This window comes from Lagenorhynchus albirostris, chromosome 16 (assembly GCF_949774975.1).
Source record: "Lagenorhynchus albirostris chromosome 16, mLagAlb1.1, whole genome shotgun sequence".
Taxonomy (NCBI): domain Eukaryota; kingdom Metazoa; phylum Chordata; class Mammalia; order Artiodactyla; family Delphinidae; genus Lagenorhynchus; species Lagenorhynchus albirostris.
Window position 1 is genome coordinate 52,349,664 of NC_083110.1, and position 23,135 is coordinate 52,372,798.

Consider the following 23,135-nt stretch of genomic DNA (forward strand, 5'->3'; position numbering starts at 1 on the left):
TTTGCCTCGTCTCAGAATGAATACTTGGCTGACCCAGATGGTAATTACAAAGTCCAAATATGTCAAACTTTGTTTTTTTCCTTTTTGTGCTATGCAGGCCTCTTACTGCTGTGGCCTCTCCCGTTGCGGAGCACAGGCTCCGGACACGCAGGCCCAGCGGCCACAGCTCACGGGCTCAGCCGCTCCGTGGCATGTGGGATCTTCCCGGACCGGGGCACGAACCCGTGTCCCCTGCATCGGCAGGCGGACTCTCAACCACTGCGCCACCAGGGAAGCCCCAAATATGTCAAACTTTGTAAGCGTTTTCTTTGAGGGAGGGTGCATTTTAACTTAAATGCCCATGACAGGACTTTTGCCCTCCCTCTTTGATACCATAAGACTTGTGGGATGAACACTGATAGAATCACTGGAACCTGAATCTGAAGCAGGAAAAAATACTGCAGATCATCAAATTCTCTCATTTTCTAGATAAGGAAACTCATAGCCATAAAGACAAAGGACCTCCCAAGAGGTCTCTGTTTACGAGCAGCAGACCAGGACCCGAGCCCCTGTTTCCTCACACTGCAAAGTGACATGGGAAGCCTGAGGCCTGGCTGTTCAGGATGAGAGATGGGACCTCAAAGGTCATCTTATCCATCATTCATTTCACACTTACATCTTTTGTCCTAAAATTTTAAAAATTGAAAATCTGAGAGGATGCGCATGAAACTAAGGTCACCAAAATAATTTATTTCAGCAATTTAGGCTCTTGCCTCAGGGTCAGGATGGTGAATGTGTCACTATTTATCACAGGTGGAGGTGAAATGCTGGGTAAGAGAGACTGCAGGCTGATAAATGCCATACACACGAGGCCTCTGCCCGTGTATTTGGGGTCTGTGGTTCACAGCATCCTGTGAGCTAGGGACAGTTTTTAATACATCACCTCACATTGGGAAACGGCAGCCTCAGACTCCTAATTCTCGGACAGCATAGGAACAGGTCTCCAGGTCACGGCCTAATTAGACCAGTGACTGTTCCCACCAGGCAGGTGGCCCGGGCCCTGCTCCTTCTAGAAATGCCAAGTTTCCCTTCAAGAGCCTTACCTCTGTCTTGCCCATTGCCGCCCGGAACCAAACCATTCACCACAGCTTTGGAAGCACCAACATCGCATTCTGCAAGAAAGAAAGAAAGAGCCCGAGGCTTGTGATCACGTCTAGCTGCCCTTCCCTGAGTCCCACCCGGTGCAAAGCGCTGGCCCTGCAGCCTTCCTCAGGCCTGAAGAAGGGCCCCAGGGCGTCGTCGCTGAGCTCCGAGAATGCTCTGTGGCGGGGAGAACGCGAAAGCTGTTTGGGATGGGAAGTGTGCTGTGAGCGCTGTAAATTCTCTGGCTTCCTGGCTTGGCTTCACTTCTGACATTTAAAAAAAATCTCCTTAATTCCTTGAAAATGGCATCTCCTGCCTGACAAAGGCTTCTCCACCATTCCAAGGCCGCTCGAACGCATCCCTGTGCATCCTGGATGAGAGCTGTCAGACAGCCAGGACAGAAACCTCAGTCTCTGTGGCACTTCCCTTCGCCCCACCCCACCGCCGCTGCTATGGAAGCCATGCCGGTCCTGCCCCCAGCCCAGGGTCCCCAGCCGAGGCTCCTGTGTTCTGGTTGTGGCGATGACCTGGCCCCCTGACCGCTCTCCTGGCCTTCGTTCTGCCCCTTCTCCACCCCAGCCCTCAGTCTGTATCTGGAGAGCACCCTCTAGACCCCCATCTGGCTGAAAAAGCCCCAGGGAGCAGGACAGAGAACAAAACAGGACAAAGCAACATGATTTTCTAAAACCCTCCACTTTAAATATACTGCATTTCACTTCTATTTTATTTTTTTGTTTGTTTTTAATGTTTAAATTACATTTTTACTATTATATGTATTTTTTTATTTTGGCTGCACTGGGTCTTCGTCGCGGCAAGTGGGATCTTTTTTAGTTGTGGCATGCATGAGGGATCTAGTTCTCCGACCAGGGATCAAACCTGGGTCCCCTGTATTGGGAGCGCAGAGTCTTACCCACTGGACCACCAGGGAAGTCCCTATTTTTGTTTTTTTAATTTTTATTGGAGTATAGTTGCTTTACAATGTTGTGTTAGTTTCTACTGTACAGCAAAATGAATCAGATATACATATATCCCCTCTTTTTTGGATTTTCTGCCCATTTAGGTCACCACAGTACATTGAGCAGAGTTCCCTGTGCTACACAGTATGTTCTCATTAGTTGTCTATTTTACACATAGTATCAATAGTGTATATGTGTCAATCCCAATCTCTCAATTCCTCCCACACCCCCTTCCCCCTTGGTATCCACACACTTGTTCTCTACCTCTGTGTCTCTATTTCTGCTTTGCAAATAATTCACTTCTATTTTGAGAAATAAAAATATCAGGGTTTAGTCTGGGAATGCAACCATACATGTTATCATTTCAATTAGGAAACAAATTGAACTTGGAATCAAGTTCCCCCAAATGTACATTAGGAATATCATTCTTTAGTCAGTGAGATGGCCTGTATGTTGGCATAAGTGGTTATATTCAAATGAACAAACTGACCTTCCTGATAATTAAAAGCAACCCAACAAACAAGCCCCAGTAACCAGGAGCTACCCAGGGACAAAGCCTGGGCAACTCATCCCAGACTCCAGGCACTTCAGCCACAGGTCCCAGCCCTTTTCCAGCTGCAGTTCCCTCCTGCCCCTGCCCTCCATGACGGTCTCCTCACAACCCCTTCAGCACATCAGATACTTTCCGACATTCAGGCCTTGGTTCCTGCAAGGCCTTCGGCCAGAAATGCACGCTCCCCCTTTCCTAGCTTGGGGAAATCCTCTGCACCTTGAGGTTCACCTTGAATGTCACCTCCTGTGTACCAGTGGAGACCTTTCAAAGTTCTGCTCAGCTGCAGACACTGAGACCCTCACTGCCCACCAGCAGCCTAAGCCCCACCCAGTTTCCCATCCCAGAACTGACGGCAGCAGTCCAGAGAAGACAAGCAGGTGGGACATGTGATCAGTGTGCTTGGGGTGACGTTCCCTGCGGCCAAGAGCAAACCAAGCCACAAATATAATCAGAACAGCTATGGGTTTCTAAAGCCCTCTATTTACCCGGATCGGAGGGTCCATGCTCAGCATTTCATAATGAGCACCTCATTTTTATTCTTAATACCCAGGCCCCTGGAGCTAGAAGTTAGGAACTCTTATTTTATAGGTAAGGAATTTGAAGCTCAGAAAGGATGCCGGGCTCTAAGATCACTAAATAGGGATTTGAAGTCTGGTCTGGTCCATCCCACCCACAGCTTACCTTCTTTGAACCCAGCTAGGATAAACATTTTTTATTCTTAAAATGAAAGAAGCCCCCAACCCCAGCAGCTCATTGGGCTGAGACTTGGTCACCCTACCTGGGCTCTTAACAATCAGCCTCCCTGACATAAGCTACACTGACAGGCCAGCCCAGGCGTTCCTGGATCCAGATGTGAGCAGGGCTACTGCCCCTGTGCCCGCCCCCCAGACCCGCCACAGCGGCCATGACCTCCCGACACTGGCCCCATAGGGCCCATCCTGTTCACTGCCCCCAATCTACCTACAGACAAAGGCTAGTTCTCCCAAAGTCCCCTTTGCACCTACATTTCTGGGATGGATGGAAGGAGGGTGTTGGCAGAAAGCCAGAAATCCAAGTAAAAGAAATATCACCCGTTCCATCACTCCATCGTTTCTGACTATCCCTTCCCTATGCACCTGCCCTAATTTCTCTTAACCATCCCCTTCCTAGGACTACAGGCCTTGCTTTGGGCCTCCCCAGTGCCAGCAGCCTCTGAGCTTCCACAAGGCCCAGACCCATGTCCTTCCTTTCCTTTTGTGTGTGTTTTTTTTTAATCAAACAACCAAACTTTAAGAAATTTGGAAAAATAATTCCATCACCTCACACTCACACCTCTGCAGCACGGTGCTGGTGGCCTGGGGCTGCCTCAGGAGTCACTAGCCAGGTGACCCCAGACATGCAGCTCTTTCCACCAAAGGTTAAAAACGAATGTTTTCTACATAGCTTTCTTCCGGATGATCACTTTTATTAGTGGCATAATCTCCCTCAAGTAAACACACATAACGAACCTATTCATTCCCCACCTTCATGTGGGTGTTTTTGTTTCCTTTGAATTAAGATAGACATTCCCAAGAGCGCGATTATCAGGTCAAAGGGTCCAGATTTTTTGGACTCCTCCTAGGAAATGCCTCCTTTCAGCGTCACGCCTGAGAGAGAACTTGGGGAGAAGTCCCACAGGCATCTCTGCACCCTTGACCAGCCCCTCCCTGCCCACTTCTTCCCCCCTTATTCATGCCAGGAGTGGTGATACCAGTTCAGGCTTGTCCTGATATTAGAAGAACAAGACACTTTAGGCTACAGAGCTAAGAAAAAAACAAAACAAAGCAATAAAACCCTGGCCTATTTTGAATGACAGGAAAAACAAAAAGCCAAGCGAGAAGAAAAAATGAGTTGCAAAGCAGGGACTACTGGCAGTGCCCGAGTCCACCTGGAGGGGAAAAGAAGGGACGTAGCCACCTCACGCATAGGAGAAGCACCCATGGAGTCAAGGACAAGCCCAGTCCCTCTCCTCGCAAGGAGGGAACCTGAGCTGGTAACCCACGGATGGGACACTGGACAGGCCTCGGGCTCAGTGCTCAGTACTTTAGAAGCACTGCCTCACTTAATCCTCAAAATTCCCCATGAGGTGGTGCTTTCGTGATGTCCATCTTACAGAGGAGAGTGGAGAGAAGGATCCACCACAGGCCAAAGCCCGCACACTCAGTGTGTGGCCCTCCTCCTCCTAATGAGCACACTGTCCGGCAAGGTTTAGGATTTGGCTAAAAGGGCACTGCACGTAAATAAGCGGAAAGGCTTGTTTTTAACCTCCGGAGGTCTCTGATAGCACCCTGGAGATATCTCAGGATTAGGAGGCCCCTGAGTGAGCTATCCACGAGGTCATCCCCCAGCCCACCCTGCCTGCAGGTCTCAGGAGGTTCCAGGGTGCACTCAGGAGCTAAGGTGGGCCTCAATCTCCAGATGGAAACTTCTCTGCCCCGAATCCTGGGCTGGAGAGCTGACAGCTCTTGGCTACATGAGCAGGTACCTACCTATTCCCTTCTGTCTTCCCTAGCCCGGGCTTTCTACCCCAGCGCTAAACCAGAACTACTCAGAACTGCTCATTTGTGTAGGTCTTGATTTTTACTACCAAAGGCAGAGCAAAAGGGTGGTTTTGCCCTGATAAAGGAAGTGACGGATTAGCTCATACTATGGGGCAATTATGGTCGATCCGTTCACTTGTGCTGCAGTCACTCAGATTAAGAAATGCCACTGAGGTGTATACATATGTCAACATTAACAAATAAGATACTTAAAATATCCACAAGTTTATTGTATGCCAATTATATCTCAATAAAGTTGTTAAATCGAGGGAAAGGGAGCCCGTTATAAAGATTAGGACACAGTACATGTAAAGTGTATAGCATAGTTCTTGACAGAGGGTAGGTACTCAGTAAATCATTAATAATAAAGGTTGTGATGACGATTTATGACAAAACTTTGACGCTTACCCAGGACTCGAAAAATAAACAATGAAATGCAGTTGGGGCCTTCAGAGCAAGAGGGAAATCTGGGTAAACAGTCCAGTTTTGTAGATTTGTCAGGAAGAAGAAGACAGGGTTTTAAATGACTTACCAGAGCTCATGGTGGTGATAGGACAAGTCTTCTGTAACTGGGGCTCTGCAGAAAAACAAACACCAGAATGGAATTGATAAATGGCAGGTTCGAGATAAATCCCTATGGTTCACACTAAAAATGCAAACACCGTATATAAGCCTTGATAAAACAGAGCTGGACCAGGTGTTACTTGGCCAGCCTTCTGGTTCTTGGTTGGCTGTGTGCTAACCTGACCTTGGGCACATAACTCAAACTCCTTGGCCTCCATTTTGTCAACTGTACTTGGTTTAGATACTATCCAAGATCCCTTCCACCTATAATATTCTATTAAGAACCTCAGGTTACATGAGTCCATGTGGATCAAGGAGAGGGTGAAGGAAAGAACCAAGTTTTAGGACAGAGAGATAAAATCACAACACAAACTGATTATTGGAGAGTAATAATAAGATTATATATAGCTTATTATGCTCAAGAAAATGTTCTAGGTGCTTTAAATATATTAATTCGTGTGATCCTCACAAGGATCCTATAAGGTAAGAACCAGCATTGTATTAGTTTACACAGATGAGGAAACCAAAGCACAGAGAGGCGAAGAGCTTGCTGCCCATGTGGCAGAATTGGTTCTGGAACGCAGACAGCCCGACCTGAAAGCCCAGGCACTTAGGAACTACACTCTACTGCTTTGAGGTGGGAATGCAGTCCACTTACTCACTGATATGCAAACAGTAACCCTCTCATTTAATATGGTCCCATCTGAAGTCCCCCAAAACCACTGGCTACTGTCACTATAGTTTTACCTCTTCTAGAAGTTTTTTTTTTTTTTTTGGCTGCATTGGGTCTTCATTGCTGCGCACGGGCTTTCTCTAGTTGCAGCGAGCGGGGGCTACTCTTTGTTGCGGTGTGCGGGCTTCTCACTGCAGTGGCTTCTCTTGTTGTGGAACACGGGCTCTAGGCATGCAGGCTTCAGTAGTTGTGGCTCATGGGCTTAGTTGCTCTGCGGCATGTGGGATCTTCGCAGGCTAGGGATCGAACCCCTGTTTCCTGCATCGGCAGGCGGACTCTTAACTACTGCACCACCAGGGAAGTCCTAGAATCTTACATAAATGGTATCATATGGTACGTAATCTTTTGTACCTGGCTTCTCTCACTTAGTATAACACAATTTAGCAACTGGCCATATATGTGTGTGTCCATTTCTGGACTTTGTTCCATTTATTTGTCTTTATCTAATCCATTGTCTTGATGATTAGAGCTTTATAGTAAGTCTTGAAATCGGGTAGTATGAGTCTTCCAACTTCATTCTTTTTCAAAATCATTTTGGTTCTTCCAGGTCCCCTGCATTTTCATAAAAAGTTTAGAGTCACCTTACCAGTTTCCACCAAAACAAAAAAAAGCCTGCTGGAATTTTGAATGGGTTCCTGTTCAATCTATGTATGAATCTGGGGGAAATTAACATTTTAACAACACTGAATTTCCAATTCATGAGAATGAACTCTCTGCCTTTATGCAGGTCCCCTTTAATTTCTCTCAGCAATGTCTTGTAGCTTTCCAGGTACAAGTCTTGCACATGTTTTGAATAGTAAGGTCTAGCTAAACACATCTGAAGGACAACCTGAAAAGTAAGTCTTCATGTGCTGTAGAACCTTATTATATAACATGTGGTCTGCAGACCAGCAGCTGGGAACTTACTAAAAAATGGAGAAGGGCTTCCCTGGTGGCGCAGTGGTTGAGAGTCCGCCTGCCGATGCAGGGGACACAGGTTCGTGCCCCGGTCCGGGAAGATCCCACGTGCCGCGGGGCGGCTGGGCCCGTGAGCCATGGCCACTGGGCCTGTGTGTCTGGAGTCTGTGCTCCGCAACGGGAGAGGCCACAACAGTGAGAGGTCCGCGTAACGCAAAAAAAAAAAAAAAAAAAAAAGGAGAAATGCAGAATCAACCCTACACCAACTGAATCAGAATCTGTATTTTAACAAGATCCCCAGCTGGTCCCTAGGTACTTTCAAGTGTGAAAAGCAATGATGTAGAGGATATCAACTCCCCGGTTCATGAATTCTGTATTAAGGTCATGGTATGGTCTGAGGGTCTGCACCAAGAGACACGCTTTAGTCTCCTTTTTAACACTGAAGTCAGGCACCAGTTTCCTTTCTGGGTGGTTGTCTTGTTAACTGTCCTTGGAATTGACTGAATAGAAGCTGGGGGCAAAAAGGAAATCATTCTAAGTCCTTCTCTCCAGCCCAAATCAGCCGTAAGTTTGCCTCTGTCACTGTCAAGTACACCTGAGACTACCCGTGACCTTCAACAGCCCCTCAGATTGTTCTCTAAGCTGTGGAAACATTTGTTCTTTCAGTTAAGAACACAAACCGCTGTGTTCCATATGCCCGGGTGGTTTCCTATCCTGGTTTTATGATACCTTCGTTTGCCTCCCAGGGCCAAAACGGATGTCAGGATAGCATCCAAATGTTTTATTTTTTAAATCATTTAAATAATTATGCTAAGGTTTTATTTATTTAACTTTTAAAGCACGACTATAGAAATGTTTTCATTTCAACACTGAAGTTATCTTTTTTTTTTAACATCTTTCTTGGAGTATAATTGCTTTACAATGGTGTGTTAGTTTCTGCTTTATAACAAAGTGAATCAGTTATACACATACATATGTTCCCATATCTCTTCCCTCTTGCGTCTCCCTCCCTCCCACCCTCCCTATCCCATCCCTCTAGGTGGTCACAAAGCACGGAGCTGATCTCCCTGTGCTATGCAGCTGCTTCCCACTATCTATCTATTTTACACTTGGTAGTGTATATATGTCCATGCCACTCTCTCACTTCGTCCCAGCTTACCCTTCCCCCTCCCCGTGTCCTCAAGTCCATTCTCCACATCTGCGTCTTTATTCCTGTCCTGCCCCTAGGTTCTTCAGAACCACCTTTTTTTTTTAGATTCCATATATATGTGTTAGCATAGAGTGTTTGTTTTTCTCTTTCTGACTTACTTCCAACAGTGAAGTTATCTTAATATTTTTCTTTTTTTACAATACTTTCTAACCTTTATCTGCATAAATAGCATTTACATAGTTGTAAACAATGTCTGGACAGCTTTGTGTTCTAGTTCTCAAATTAAATATTTCATGAACATTTTTCTGGATTTTTACAGTCATCATTTTAATGGCTGTAACGTTCCATAATTCATTTACCAGCTCCCTCTGTAGAGTTTGTCTTAATTTTAAAAATAAGTACATAAATGGAGTATTACTCAGCCATAAAAAAGAATGAAATAATGCCACTTGTAGCAACATGGATGGACCTAGAGATTATTTTACTAAGTCAGACAGAGAAAGACAAATATCATATTACTCATATGTGGAATCTAAAAAAAATGATACAAACTTATTTACAAAACAGAAATAGACTCACAGACATAGAAAACAGGCTTATGGTCACCAAAGGGGAAAGTGGGTGGGGGGGGATAAATTGGGAATTTAGGATTAACAGATACACACTAAGAAATAGATAAGAAACAGGTAAACAACAAGGACCTACTGTATATCACAGGGAACTATATTCAGTATCTTATAATAACCTATAATGGAAAAGAATCTGAAAAAGTATATATATATTATATACATTATATACATACATATATATATATAAAACTGAATCAGTTTGCAGTACACCTGAAACCAACAACATTGTAAATCAACTATGCTTCAATTAAAAAAATAAGTACATAGCACAACAGCATTCTTAGGCCGGGGAAGAAACGAATGGAAATGTCTTATAAAGCAAACAAAAAGGACGCCTCAACTCGCACGTGATGTCTTCACCATCTGTCATATGTCGGCCACCCTTTGCACATTTTATATATTTCTCAATACAGACACTAGTAATTTCTAGATGTCAGCACTACCCTTACTTACAAAGTGACCTAAAGTACATATGGGCAGGGATAGTATCCCAAATACTAACCATCACTTTACTACAAACATCCACCAACCAGAGTGGATGCCAGGTGTAGAGTTCTCTGCGGGGGGCCCCTCCCCAGGCCAGGTGTTTTACTGTTTAGTGGTTGGATTGCGAAAAGATGGAAAGAGAATGGGCCCAGGGTGGTAGGACACTATTCCAGTACTTGAAGAACATGTATGATGTAGTAGGCGGCAATGGCAATGCCTAGGTGGGTACTAGCTCTGCACACATAGACTTTTTCGGTAGTAGGTCCTGTTACATGCTCTCACTTGGTTGTTTAAATGGGCAGCAGGTGACACGAAGCAGGGGGTAGTTTAAAGTAATATCAAAATAAAAACTGTGGCAGTGGCAGTTGTGCCGAGGACGGTGCCCAGTGTCCCATCCTCGGCGGTGGTTGCAACAGCAGTGACACCTTATCCAGACTCTTCCGGGGCCTGGTGTTGGCTCTGAGTCCATGCATCTCAGCCTCTTTGAATTTCTGCCTGTTCTGAGTGTGGTTCGCCTGCCTCCTGTAAACTCTGAACTACCTGAGATCTCGCCAATAAATCCCCCTTTCATTCTGAGTCAACCAGAGGCCATGGCTGGTCGTTTGCAACCAAGGCATCTTGAGCAGCACAAGGAGAGGGGGAGGAGGGAGCCCCAAAGGTTTCAGTGGGAGAGGAGAATCTTCATTCCTCCCTCCTGAATAAGGCCGTCCAGAGGGGAATCCCAAGTGGTTCAGCAAACGGTTTTGTCTCTACAACCTGAAGAGCTGAGAGCCAGGGCGGCGGGGATGCAATCAGGAAGCTGCACAAACTGAGTCTGACCAGAGAACGCTGAAAGCTTTAGAAGTCACAGTCTAATGCCCGCAGTTTATTTAGAGATAGTACAAGTATTACCATCATATGTTAAACGTGAGAGTTTATTTTACATAAAAATTTCTGACACTTAATATTTATTTAAAAACTAAGCTGTAAAGAGTTTGAGTTGGTTGAGAACAAGATGGCACATCTTTATAATTTCTCCCCCAAGTCCCCTCCAAAGGAGTCAGGTGCTTTGGTTAAAAGCCAAAAATGATGAACAGTGCCACCTAGTGGCAAAACTGGACCACTACAAGTGGGCAGCAATCCCCCGGCGGGTTGCAGGAACCTACAGTGTCACGGTTTGGGTGGGCCAGCTAGGCTCAAGCCGCCATTCCACCCCTCGGGCTGTCAAGACCTACCGAACTTGGTCAGAACACCACAGCATCAACAGACATTCCACCAAAAGAACAAGATGTGAAGTAGCCAGTCTTGTTAAGAATGCATCCAGATAAGTAACGGTTCTGCACGGTCCCTCTCTAATTCCACAACCCTATAATTCTGATAAGTCTCGCTGACACAGAGTGAATAATTACCAAAAAGCAAAAGTTGCTCATGCTCCCAGCTGAAATAGAATCCAATAACTAAATATGGGTTGTTTATTGGGGAAGGAAAGAAGGTCCTTCCTTATATGGATGATTCAGGGATATAGGACAAGGGAGGAATTGAGTTTGTCTGTAAAAATAAATTCAAGGTCCAGCAAAGATTCTTGGAAGAGAATGAGTCCCTGGTTGACCTCCCACTCAGCATGCTCCAGCCTCCCCTATGACCTACGGTGTTTTGCCTCCATTGCTTCTTCCCAAATACACATACACACACACACAATTGTAAGATTCTGGAAGGGAGACGCTGTGTCATCCTCAGGACTGAGCATTTAGTGGGTGGGTGTTCAGTCAGGAACTTTGCCCTCATCTCTATTTAGCCTTCGGAACCTAACTTTCAAGTCTTACCTTCAAAATAACCAAGACCCTCCTTATCTCCACTGTAGCTGCCTACAGGAAGCTAGCTCCCCATTCGACCAGACCCCGATTATACTCTAGCTTTGAAATCCAATCTGCCGACCTGATATACACACACACACACACACACACACACACACACACACACACACACATATATACATATGCATATATATTTGCAGCTACTTCCAGTGGCTTGAAAAGAATAGGTACAGCTCACAAAGCCCCAGAATACATGCTTGGCCTTATTGCATTATACTTTGGTGAGCCACCAGCAAAGGTACGTTTCTGCAATTTTTTGACAGCTCATCTTCTTCTCAATCTCTAATCATGTCGTTTCTCTTCGAATGCACTCTGCATTATTGGAGAGGATGCAGAAGGCTCTTCAGAAAGCCAGAAGGGATAAACACTGAGTCGCTAACACTTCCTTTCAAGGGGAGGAAGTTAGGATAAACTCGACCCTGACATTAAGTTCAGCCTGGAATCCCATGACACAGCTGGGGGCTCAGAACAGCACAAGCCCACGGTTTCTGTGGAAAGACCGATGCTTCTGGAGAGGGAGCAATAGGTCATCTCCCACATCCTCCCATTTCCTCCTGGAATCCCTCCAACGTGGTTTCCGTTCTAAGCAGTTATCTAAAATGGCCTTCAGAAAGGTTTCCAGTGCACACACATGGCCAAGCGCAACAGTTTTTGCAGTGGTCGGGGCCTCACTGACCTTGCCACTGAATTTAAGACAGTTAACTCCTTCCTCCTCCCAAGCACTTTCTGGTCCTGATTTGTAAACGTCACTGTGGACTGGTTCACCTTGAGCCATGAGACTCTTCCTTCTAGAACAGGATCTTTGCAGTTCTTCTAGGAGTTTAAAGGGCTAGAGGACCCTGAGCTGGGTCCTCATTCCTTTCCAACTGCATGCTCACTTCCTAGAAGATTTCACCTGGACTATTAGAACCAGAAGAATCCGTGCAGGTTACCTAGCCCCTTTTCATGGTTTTCCACCTGTTTGGAAGAAAGTTCCATGAGCCCCCTCAGGCTAACGGGGCAGCTGTGCTTTTATCAATTTCATTCATTTATACTCGCTGAGCTTTCCTTGGATAAACGGGTTGTATGGCCACAAAAAATTCATAAACCAGAAATCTAATCCATCCCCTTATTATTTAGGTGCAAAAACGGATTCAGGAAGTTTCCCTTAGTCTTGCTCTTTATTCCGTCTACTAAGCCCACTTTCCCTCCTATCCCTCTTTTTTTTTTTTTAATTTTTATTGGAGTATAGTTGATTTACAGTGTTGTGTTAGTTTCTGCTGTATGGCAAAGTGAATCAGCTATACATATAACCACTCTTTTTTAGATTCTTTTCCCATATAGGTCATTACAGAGTATTGAGTAGAGTTCCCTGTGCTGTACAGCAGGTCCTTACTAGTTATCTATTTTATATATAGTAGTGTGTATATGGCAATCCCAATCTCCCAATTTATCCCTTCCCCCCTTTCCCCACCCTGGTAACCATAAGTTTGTTTTTTACATCTGTGACTATTTCTGTTTTGTAAATAAGTTTCTTTGTACCATTTTTTTAGATTCCACATATAAGCGATACCATATGATATTTGCCTTTCTCTGTCTGACTTACTTCACTCAGTATGGTAATCTCTAGGTCCACCCATGTTGCTGCAAATGGCATTATTTCATTGCAGCACTATTTACAATAGCCAGGACATGGAAGCAACCTAAATGTCCACTAACAGAGGAGCAGATAAAGAAGAGGTGGCACATATACACAATGGAATATTACTCAGCCTCTCATCCCTCCTCCTCCTCAGGGCACCTTCAGCCTTTGTGTCTTGGCAATGAACACTGAATTCCAGATGAGAAGCAACCATCCCCAGCCAATTCATGAACTAGCCAGTGCCAATTCCCCCTTATAACCTTCTGATATCACCCTGTTACTCACCGAACAATGCAAAGTGTTCTGATAATCAGTTACAAAGATTACTGGCCAAGTCCATTACTCATGTTTTCCCACCCTGCCTTCCTGGATTCCCCTCCGCCAATCAAGTTCACTAGACAGTGAGGCCCCTCCAGCAGTGCAGGGTCTTGATCATCTCTGTATCCTACTGTCTAGTATGGTGCCTAGCTCAGAGCAGGCACCCAATCAGTACTGGTGGGGTGAATGTCTGTCTCCTCATTCCCTTGCCACCTGCCTAGTCTTGTCAATTCTTCTGCCTTCATGACTCACACAACCCAGCCAGCTCTGCTTTTCCATCCTCACACTCACCATTCTATTCCACCACCTCATTCCTAGACAATTACAATGTCCTAATAAGCCTCAGAACGACCCTATAGCCCATGTCCTGACACGTTCTGACTTTAGCAGTGTAAGAGTTCCTCGGTCAAATTTCACTGGAGAAAAAAAATCTGCGGGGCCCCTATAAACTCAGAAGGGTTGGCTGGGCGGTACAGGGAAAAAGGAAAAAAGGCAGCAAACCTCCCAGGAGAGAATAAGGTACGTAAAACACAGGCCTGATGATACCATTCCAACAGCATAACTTTAGCACCTACTGTGCACCCAGAATAGTGCTTGGCCCACAGGAAGCCAACGTGAATTGGACATTTGCCATCTTTGAGGCCACCACGGAGCTGTAGGACAACAGACATGTCCCATTTAACATAATATGATGGGTAACCCTCTGCTAGTGATCTGACCTAAGTGTTACAGGAGCACAGAAAGAAGAGGAATAAATTCTGCAAGGAGAGAGAATCAAGGAATGAATAAATACTAAAATGTTTTAAGTGTTCAACGTCACACCTTCTAAAATCACCTTAAATGTCATGCTTTGGGAAACATTGGTCTAAATGTCCAAATTCCTTAAAATACCATAAGGCTCTGTAAAATGAAGTCCCAATTACTTTTCCAGTCTCATCTCCACCAGGTATCAATAAGCCCTAAACTCCATGTGTATCATGTTTGTCACTCCTATTGAATCCTGAACAAGATTTCCCATTTCCAAGTCTTTAATCTCATTGTTACTTCCCACTAATGCCCTCTCCCAAACCTCCCCAAACATTAAGGCCAATCCCAGTCACCAGATCCACCAACCCAACAAAAATGGAAGATTTTAATTTTGGTTTAGTCTTATTTTTAATCACTATTGAAAGTCATGATGATAAGGAATTCATTTAATAAGACTTATTTAATAATCACAGAATTCAGAAATCCCATGTCCAAGCTCCCACTAAAGTCATCACACTCTCATCTCAGGCCCTTGCCAGAGACAGGCCAAGCAAGATCCGGAGTTGGAAAGTTAGCTACCGATAAACCTGCAATGTTTTTTTTTCCCTTTTATACTTAAATGAAGTCTTTAAATAAACATGCAAAGTTGATTCTGCCAACAAAATTGCCAATAAGAAAACACAGCCCAAAAGAGTTTCAAGTTTTATACAGGCAAAATTATTTGAGCGTCAGACAATAGAATTTCGGAGATAATATATGATTACAAGTTACGTACTACAACACATGGTTTACAGCAAACATAATAGAGAGGATTAATATCCTTGTTTTATAGTGTACTCAATACTTATTGCCAAGAAAAAAATGTTAAAGGCATGAAGAAATCCAAGAAAAAAGGCAAACAAATCTGAGAAAAATGTTCACTTAACCTGATTAGTTTAAAAAGAAGATTCAAATAATGGCCAACCATTTTTCCCACTTCTTAAGTTAGTCCACAAATTTAAAAGCACTAACGCTCAGCGTGGTCAAATGCAAAGACATTGACATTTTCCTACAGTCATTGACCCTGTAAATTGTTACCACTGTTTTCAGCATAGCACATCAAGACTTAATACAGCTCACACCCTTTGGGCTTTAGGGGAATCCAATTCAAAGAAAGAACACCAAACGACAATAAAGCTACGTAGACAGAGATGTTTACCACAACTTTGTTAATAGTAAAAACCTAGAAACACTCCTGTGTTCAGTGACAGGGGGCCAATTACATGGCCACTCACCCCCTGGGTGGACTGAACCGTTATGAAGATAATGGTTATGTAGACCGTACAACATGGGGAAACACTTCTTATGAGATTAGGTGAATAAAAAGCAGGATGTAGTTATGTGTGACGTTTCTGATTATAAATATGTAAAAACCGAAACATGTGTACATACTTCAAAGGAAATATGCCCAAATTCTCATAATGATATGGTAGCATGGAATTACAGGTAACTTTTAAATTTCATTTCTATTTTCCAAATTGCATATAATGTGATTATAATACACTTATTTTTTAATGAAAGGAAGTTGTTTTTTAATCTTATCCCTGGCATTTGATATGCAATTGTGTAATCTTCAGAACTTTAAAGAGCAAATTCTAGCAGACAAGCTAAAAAAAAAAAAAAAGCCACTAACAGTCTTGTCCATTAGAACATGGCAGCCCCACATGATGCAATCTTTCTCAGGACCCATAACAAATACCCCAAATATGGAATTGCAACATTAATTGCCAGTGATTGCTTTTGTTTAATGAAGCCAAACTACTCCCATGCAGTTCCTTATGAGGACAAGGGAGGCAGTAAAGTGACTGGAACGTTCAGCTAGATTTCCTAAAGAAGCAATTACACCAAAACGTTTCATCTTAAAATAGTCCACAGGGGCTGCCAGGTGACAACACACACAGTACCCCACTACTCCCAAAGCCTGCTCGCTGCCAATTCCCTGCTCCTGACCTGATTCCATGGCATTCCAGAGACCTGAGCTCCTCAAACTCTTTATATGTACAACTCTGGGCACACACAGTTTCTTAAGCCTGCATTGTTAACCAAGACAAGTCTTAAATACAAAAACCGGCCCACGTGTGTGTTTCCCAAATATGGCTGTATCTACAGAACCAAAACAAAGCTGTCTAACTACAGCATCCGGTGCACTCGAAACCCTCCACCTAGGAAGCCCAGATGACTGAAACAAGGGCAGGTGCCCAAACTCGTTAGATAACAGCAAAACATCTTAGCTCTGTTTAAATTGTAAACACGCAACCTCAAACTAATAAAGGCAAGCCCAGGATACAGATGACGTCTTCCTTCTGAAGCAGTTACTACACAATGTCTACCCGTAGAGAAAGCATGAATGAAAGCATTTTGAATTCTCAGGAGACTCAAGGTTGAACCATAGGCTACCGGTAAAGAGACTAAGAAGTTACTGTGGGGGGCTGAAAAAAATCTTAAACAGCTGAAAAGTGTCTTTTAGAGCTTGAGCACGGGAAAGAAGTGTGGGTTTGATATGGCAGGAGAGGTGTCCACGCTTCTAGAAAATCCCTAATTCCCTCTCAACTTTTCTTTTAAACCACAAAATTCCTAAGGCCACATATTTACCACATCATATGTCATACAGACATCTGCAGTACAGGCCCATACCACGCTGAGGAATGAGGGAACAGAAGTTCCATTCAGTAAAAAGACTCTGGGTCTTTTGCAAATACATAAATACCTCAATTCATAATACTGGCTTATTCAGGAATTGCTTGTTTTCCTTAAGACGTTCTGAAATTTTACTGAAAGTATACTAACCTAGCAAACAGCCAATAGAAACACTGAAAACATCATCTTTTCTGAGAAAATCTCTATTCTCAGCAGCATTTGTTTAATAACTGAAGTGGAACACGTAGTCAGGCCCAGAATCAATACTCCCTGAACCCAGACCTTGGAGGCTGAGGACTGCGTCACATCCTTGATGCTTAATGGCAATATATGTGAGACACCGACTTCCATTCATCACTCAGTAAATTGCAGTACTTTAGCTACTTTTCTCTTTTAATTGTATTTTGCACTAACTTTAGGCAATTTAAGTTTATCAGGTATAAAAGCTACAGCCAAGTATCTGAAAATACAGTGCAAATTTCTGAAATGAGTTTTCTTCCAACTAAGCTAAAATCACTAAAAATATTCAATATAGTGCCAAGGTCATAGCAAGCATTCAATAAAAAGTTTTTGGCTTTTTTTTAATCTATGTTATTTCTCAGACCAGATGACCTAGAAATCAGAAATCTATTATACATTTATGTATTAATAAACATTTTATATACACACACACATTTCTGACTTCAGCTGCTATATGTGTATCCAACTATATCAATAATCACTTTGAACATCTATGGTCTAAATGCACCAATTAAGAGAGATTATTAGAGTGGATCAAAAAACAAGACCCAATTTTATGTTGTAAGAAAACTGCTTTAAATATAAAGACACAGATTAAAAGTAAATGGATGGAGAAAAATATACTGTGCTAACGGTTTCTATATGTGTTTAGTGGCTGTGCAAAACCACTACAAAAAAAGAGTCAGGGGCTTCCCTGGTGGCGCAGTGGTTGAGAGTCCGCCTGCCGATGCAGGGGACACGGGTTCGTGCCACGGTCCGGAAAGATCCCACATGCCGCGGAGCGGCTGGGCCCGTGAGCCAGGGCCGCTGAGCCTGTGCGTCCGGAGCCTGTGCTCCGCAACGGGAGAGGCCACAACAGGGAGAGGCCCGCGTAACGCAAAAAAAAAAAAAAAAAAGTCAGAAGAACTGGGTTTGAAACCAAACTCTATCAGGGCTGCAAATTGGGAAGGCCCTTAGTTTCTCAGCCTCAGTTTCCTCCTACAAAAAGAAACGAACAATACCTAATTCCATAAGGTGTTTCTAAATTTTAAAATCTATATGAAATATTGTAAAGTGCTGTTATAAAAGGAAACGAGGAAACGTATTCTAGCGACCACTAAACGTGGTCTAGTCCTGTTATCCTTTTATTGCTTTAACAGACTGATGAATATAATCACTGCATATCTTATCATGAAGATGATATTACCAATACTTACCTGTATAAAACGTCAGGCTTTAAAAACTGAAGTAGCATCTAAAAACCAAGAAATCCATCTCTGGCTCTGCCTTCCTATGCAAAATCAGGCAATGGAGGACACTCTTCATAAAAACATTTTTAAGACACTTCAGAGTTGCTCTCTAAGGTCAGGTCTCAAGGAACCACCATTAATTCAAGATCCATTTACTGTGCATGCATTCTATGCAAGGTCCTGTGCACAGGCTTCAGAACAGAGAGATGAACCACCTCTTCATTTCCTAAATGCTGACTGTGAACCAGCCATTTACCTACATCATTTCTAATCTTGAGAACCCCTTATAAGATTCCCATACCCATTTTGCAAATAAAAAAACAGCCTCAACGGAAGTGAAAAGACTCACTGAAGAGTCCTGCAGAAGCAAGTAGGAAAGATCCTGGTTCTGGCTCCCAAGCCCAGGCTCTTTCCAGTCCATGATCCTCACCCAAAGAGGCACAACACAGTCCCTGCCAGAAGCAAGATGCCCCTATATGAAGGTTGTTCAGAGAATAGACACACCTTAAAAAGAGAGATGGGGGACTTCCCTGGTGGTCCAGTGGGTAAGACTCTGAGCTCCCAATGCAGGGGGCCCAGGTCAACCCCTGGTCGGGGAACTAGATCCCATATGCCACAACTAAGAAGTCTGCATGCCACAACTAAAGATCCCTCATGCTGCAGTGAAGATCCTGCATGCCGCAACTAAGACCCTGCGCAGCCTAAATAAATAAATAAACAAATAAATAAATAAATATTTGAAAAAAAGAGAGAGAGATGGATAATCTCAGGGGGCATTTTTATCCAGCTGTGGTAATAATCAAATTTATCAACCAAGATAAGAGATGGTGCCTGTCTTCAGAGACCTTACATTGTAGTTGAGAAGACTAATGGCCTTGAAACCCTGATGAGGCGCTAAAGACAGCACGAAAGAGCATTTATGGACTGCCCTCCACTGTAGGAATACGACAGCCAAGAGAATGCCAAGCTTCAAGACTCACCTGGGAAAGATCAGGGGACATGCTGACAAATACACCCCTTTATGAATGTTTAAAATATCCCTGTAGTACTTACAATATTAACTTCTCTATAGAGGGTTCACTGGGGGACGTTAAGCTGAATTAGATCACACACAGCACTTTCTGGCAGCCTGTAGGAGGCAATGACACCCATCAACACCCCCTTACCCACACACACCTGTAAAAGGTGTAGAGGGACTCTAGAATAAATAACTTGGATTTCAGTTGTTGCTCTGCCACTTACTAGATACTCGAGCTGAGGTCTAAAACTTGGTTTCCTCGTCTATAAAATGGGAAGAATAAGTCATCAATCTCAGAGTGTCACGGTGAGCATTAAATGAGGTCAAGCACATCGAGCGACTATCCCAGTGTTACAAAGTGCTCAATAAATTCTAGCTGCTTTCAGCACGATCGGCATCATCAACAGCATCTGAGGCTCAAAACCACTTTCCCCTCAGCTGGATTCTGAGTAGCAGGTGTTCTTTTTTCAAGTACAGGGAGGCTGGTCTCTTCAAGCTAATTAAAAGGACAGACTCAACCAGCTCTCCTTGCAAGAGCTCACTGCACGCACTTCCTCTCTCTCCTGAAGTTACCTGGCCTGTCTTTCCCCAACAGCACAATCCTCAAAAACTCAACTTCCCATAAGAAGCAAAGTAACGAGTCTACCTTTTCTCCAAACAGTAAATCCTCATGGATAGTTCTGTTCCTGGCTGGGTATCACTTGATTTACATATAAAAGGTATCATCTTTCATGTGTTTTGCTACTAACAAGCTGTTCTCCTCACAAAATTCCTAAGGTGAAAATTTCCAAGGTGGGTTCCACATAGGTAGTGTTTGGTACACAGAAGAGACCCCAGTTCAGTTCAGCTGATGGAAAGGATCTGAAGAGGTTATGGAAAGAACATCGGGTAGGTGGTGTGCCAAAGCCACAAACTGGCCTTGAATGCCAGGCAATGGCATTTGTGCTGGCCTCTTATCAGGACATAGAATTCAAGATAAATTCTTTGGAAGTTTCCTAATTCAAGATTAATCTGACTGAGGCATGCAGGATGAACTACAGAGGTGGGTGCACTGGGGCAGGGAGAATATGTGAGCTGACTGCTTGTGAGCTGAGGTCAGGCCAAGGGCAGTCACATCTAGTGCTTTTTATAAGACACACACACACACACACACACACACACACACACACACACAAATATCCCTCAACCATATACACCCACCCTGCCCAGGAAAGTAGCACCCAAAGAACTTGTTTTGCCCATCGGGCTGTGAAAAGCTCCACAGAGGCTTTGGTTACAGCAATCACAGATGATAACTTCTACATGTGTCTCATCTTGCTTATCTGTAGCAGAAACTCAGAGAATTTGATTTTCTGAGCTTACTCCTTACACCTCATTCTGCCACGTTTGCCCACAGCAAATTTTTTTTTTCCTGCTCAATTGCCTTGGTGGCTGACAACATAAAGTTATCAGAAAGTAAAAGATGTCAAGAAACCTTTAGAACTCAAAGAAGCTTACTAACCAAATAGGACACTACAATAAGCAATCACTAAAATAAAAGATTACAGGGATGTTTAAGAGTTTATTTTCAAACTAATGTCGAAGAGAACAGTTCTCAACACAAAATGACCCTGCCTTCACAACTCACATAGATATAAGACACTGGAAGAAAAGAACTATGTACTCAATTACATTCAATGTAGGATTGGGGGCAGAGGGATGGAATGACGACACTGAGATCCCGATTAAGAGAATATTAAATTCCTCACAGCCCACTATCAGCAAAGTGTTCCAGGCGTTTAGGCAGTGACTTTACCATTGTGAACCTCAGTTTCCCCCACATGCAAAACAGGAATTAAAATAGCACTAACATCCCTCCTGTTAAGGATTAATGGGGCCAAGCATTACCCACGTAGCACACAACGAGAACTCAATAAATGGTCATATTGACATAACTGGTCTATTTCCAATTTGCCTCATTCTATCAATAATTCCAAATATGAGGAGAGTCAGAGGTGAGTGGAATCCTCGTTAATAAAAGGATTTAATTAGTCACTACTTTACTATAACAATAGTTTACTGGGATCCTGCTCGAAGGAGGCAAGGGCACTGCCAAGAAATGAGGCTTTTTACCTTTGACAGAAAACATAAAATTTGTGGTAGCTCCACCCAGCCCCCCACAAGGCAGTGCTAGCAGTGGCCTGGGCTGCCTACAATCTTTTAAAAAAGGGAGGGTGGTGATGGTGAAAGGCCATATGATCTGTCTTGAACAGGGTTTCGTACGGCCAAAGATCTCAGAGCATCACAGAATTTCAAGGCTGGAAAGGACCACAATTTCCAAATGTTATGTATGAGCCTTGAAGTCCAGATCAATCCATCAATATGAGAAAATGCAAAATCCAGGCACACATACTCCCTGAAACAAAGAACCCCAACCCTGCCAAGCCCTTCCAACAGGACAAGGGGGAAAGCCAAGCCAGCAATAGGCATTACAGCTACTATGCCTGTGGGCCTGCTGTGCTTTCTAGAAGCTAAGCTCCCCGAAGGCAGGCATGTTACCATGTGAGTTTGTAAGTCACGAGGGCACTAAAATATTATTCTCAATTCCTTTCTAAAATTTCATTTCGCCCTTCCCTCTTAAAAAGCAGCAGTAGAAAATTAACATCTAAGGTTTCACAACATTTATAGTAAGTCCAAACGTCTCAAACTGAAGTCAAAAATCTTATATACAAGTACAAAGTTGGAGAATAAATGGCTTTCTCCATTTTTAAAAATAAATCATTAAGGCAAATCTACAATCAAATGCCCTTTGATGCTTCTGAACCCATTAATTCATTCAATAAAAGTTCACTAATGTGAGGCACTGAATAGTGTGGTTCTTCTATTTTAAATGTACAGTATGTCTTACATGTCTGGAAATCAATCCCTCAAAATTCTAACAGAGGACATTTTAAGAAGACTGCAGAGATGGGGGACAGGATAAAGGTCCCATGCAGAAATCTCTCCCACCCTTTAAGTAACAAAAATCTTTCATAAAAATATAACTTTAGAACTCTTGGGTTGGTTCCCCAGTCCTCTTAAAGGGAGCTTGGTGAATATAATTTGTGGAGTTTGGTGAATATAATTACACTTCCGGAGGAAATCCAGTTTAACAAGCTTATAATTATAGACTTCCTATTTAATAAAAGTGCAAAGATAAATTAAGTTCTTTCTTACATAAAAATGTAAAGCCTAAGTAAATACACTAGATTATAAGGGGGCCAAAAAACTAAAAGATGAGCTAAAACTCTTATAACGGAAATGAAAAACACTTGAACTCTCAGCATGGTATGAGGCATTTCAAATTCCCATCTGCTAATATCACAGCTCGAAAAACTAGCCGGCAAATTTAAAGGCAGAGAATCAGGTGCAGTGAGGCCTTGGGCAGCATGAAATCCGGGATGACGACACAAAGTAAGCCAACAGGCTTTGCTAAAGTGTCAAGTCCAACCAGTGAACAGGGACAGAAAACCCCAGTGACTCTGAAAGTTACATATACGTGGAATTTAAAATACTCACAGGACTTCCCTGGTGGCGCAGTGGTTAAGAATCTGCCTGCCAATGCAGGGGACACAGGTTGGAGCCCTGGTCCGGGAAGATCCCACATGCTGCAGAGCAACTAAGCCAGTGCACCACAACTACTGAGCCTGCGCTCTAGAGCCCGCGAGCCACAACTACTGAAGCCCGTGCGCCTAGGGCCTGTGCTCTGCAACGAGAAGCTCACACACCTCAACGAAGAGTAGCCCCCGCTCGCCGCAACTAGAGAA

General features: G+C 43.6%; 1 protein-coding gene across 1 annotated transcript in view; it reads right to left on the reverse strand.

Moving 5' to 3' along the window:
* The window catches only part of SORBS1 (sorbin and SH3 domain containing 1), a 237,035-nt gene that overhangs the window by 111,426 nt on the left and 102,474 nt on the right, over nt 1-23,135 (reverse strand). The window contains exons 3-4 of the mRNA XM_060125606.1: nt 5,722-5,766; nt 1,083-1,151 (exon numbers count right to left, since the gene is read on the reverse strand). Of these exons, the coding sequence (XP_059981589.1) occupies nt 1,083-1,151; nt 5,722-5,731 (79 nt within the window). The 5' untranslated portion in view covers nt 5,732-5,766. The remainder of the gene's footprint in view (nt 1-1,082; nt 1,152-5,721; nt 5,767-23,135) is intronic.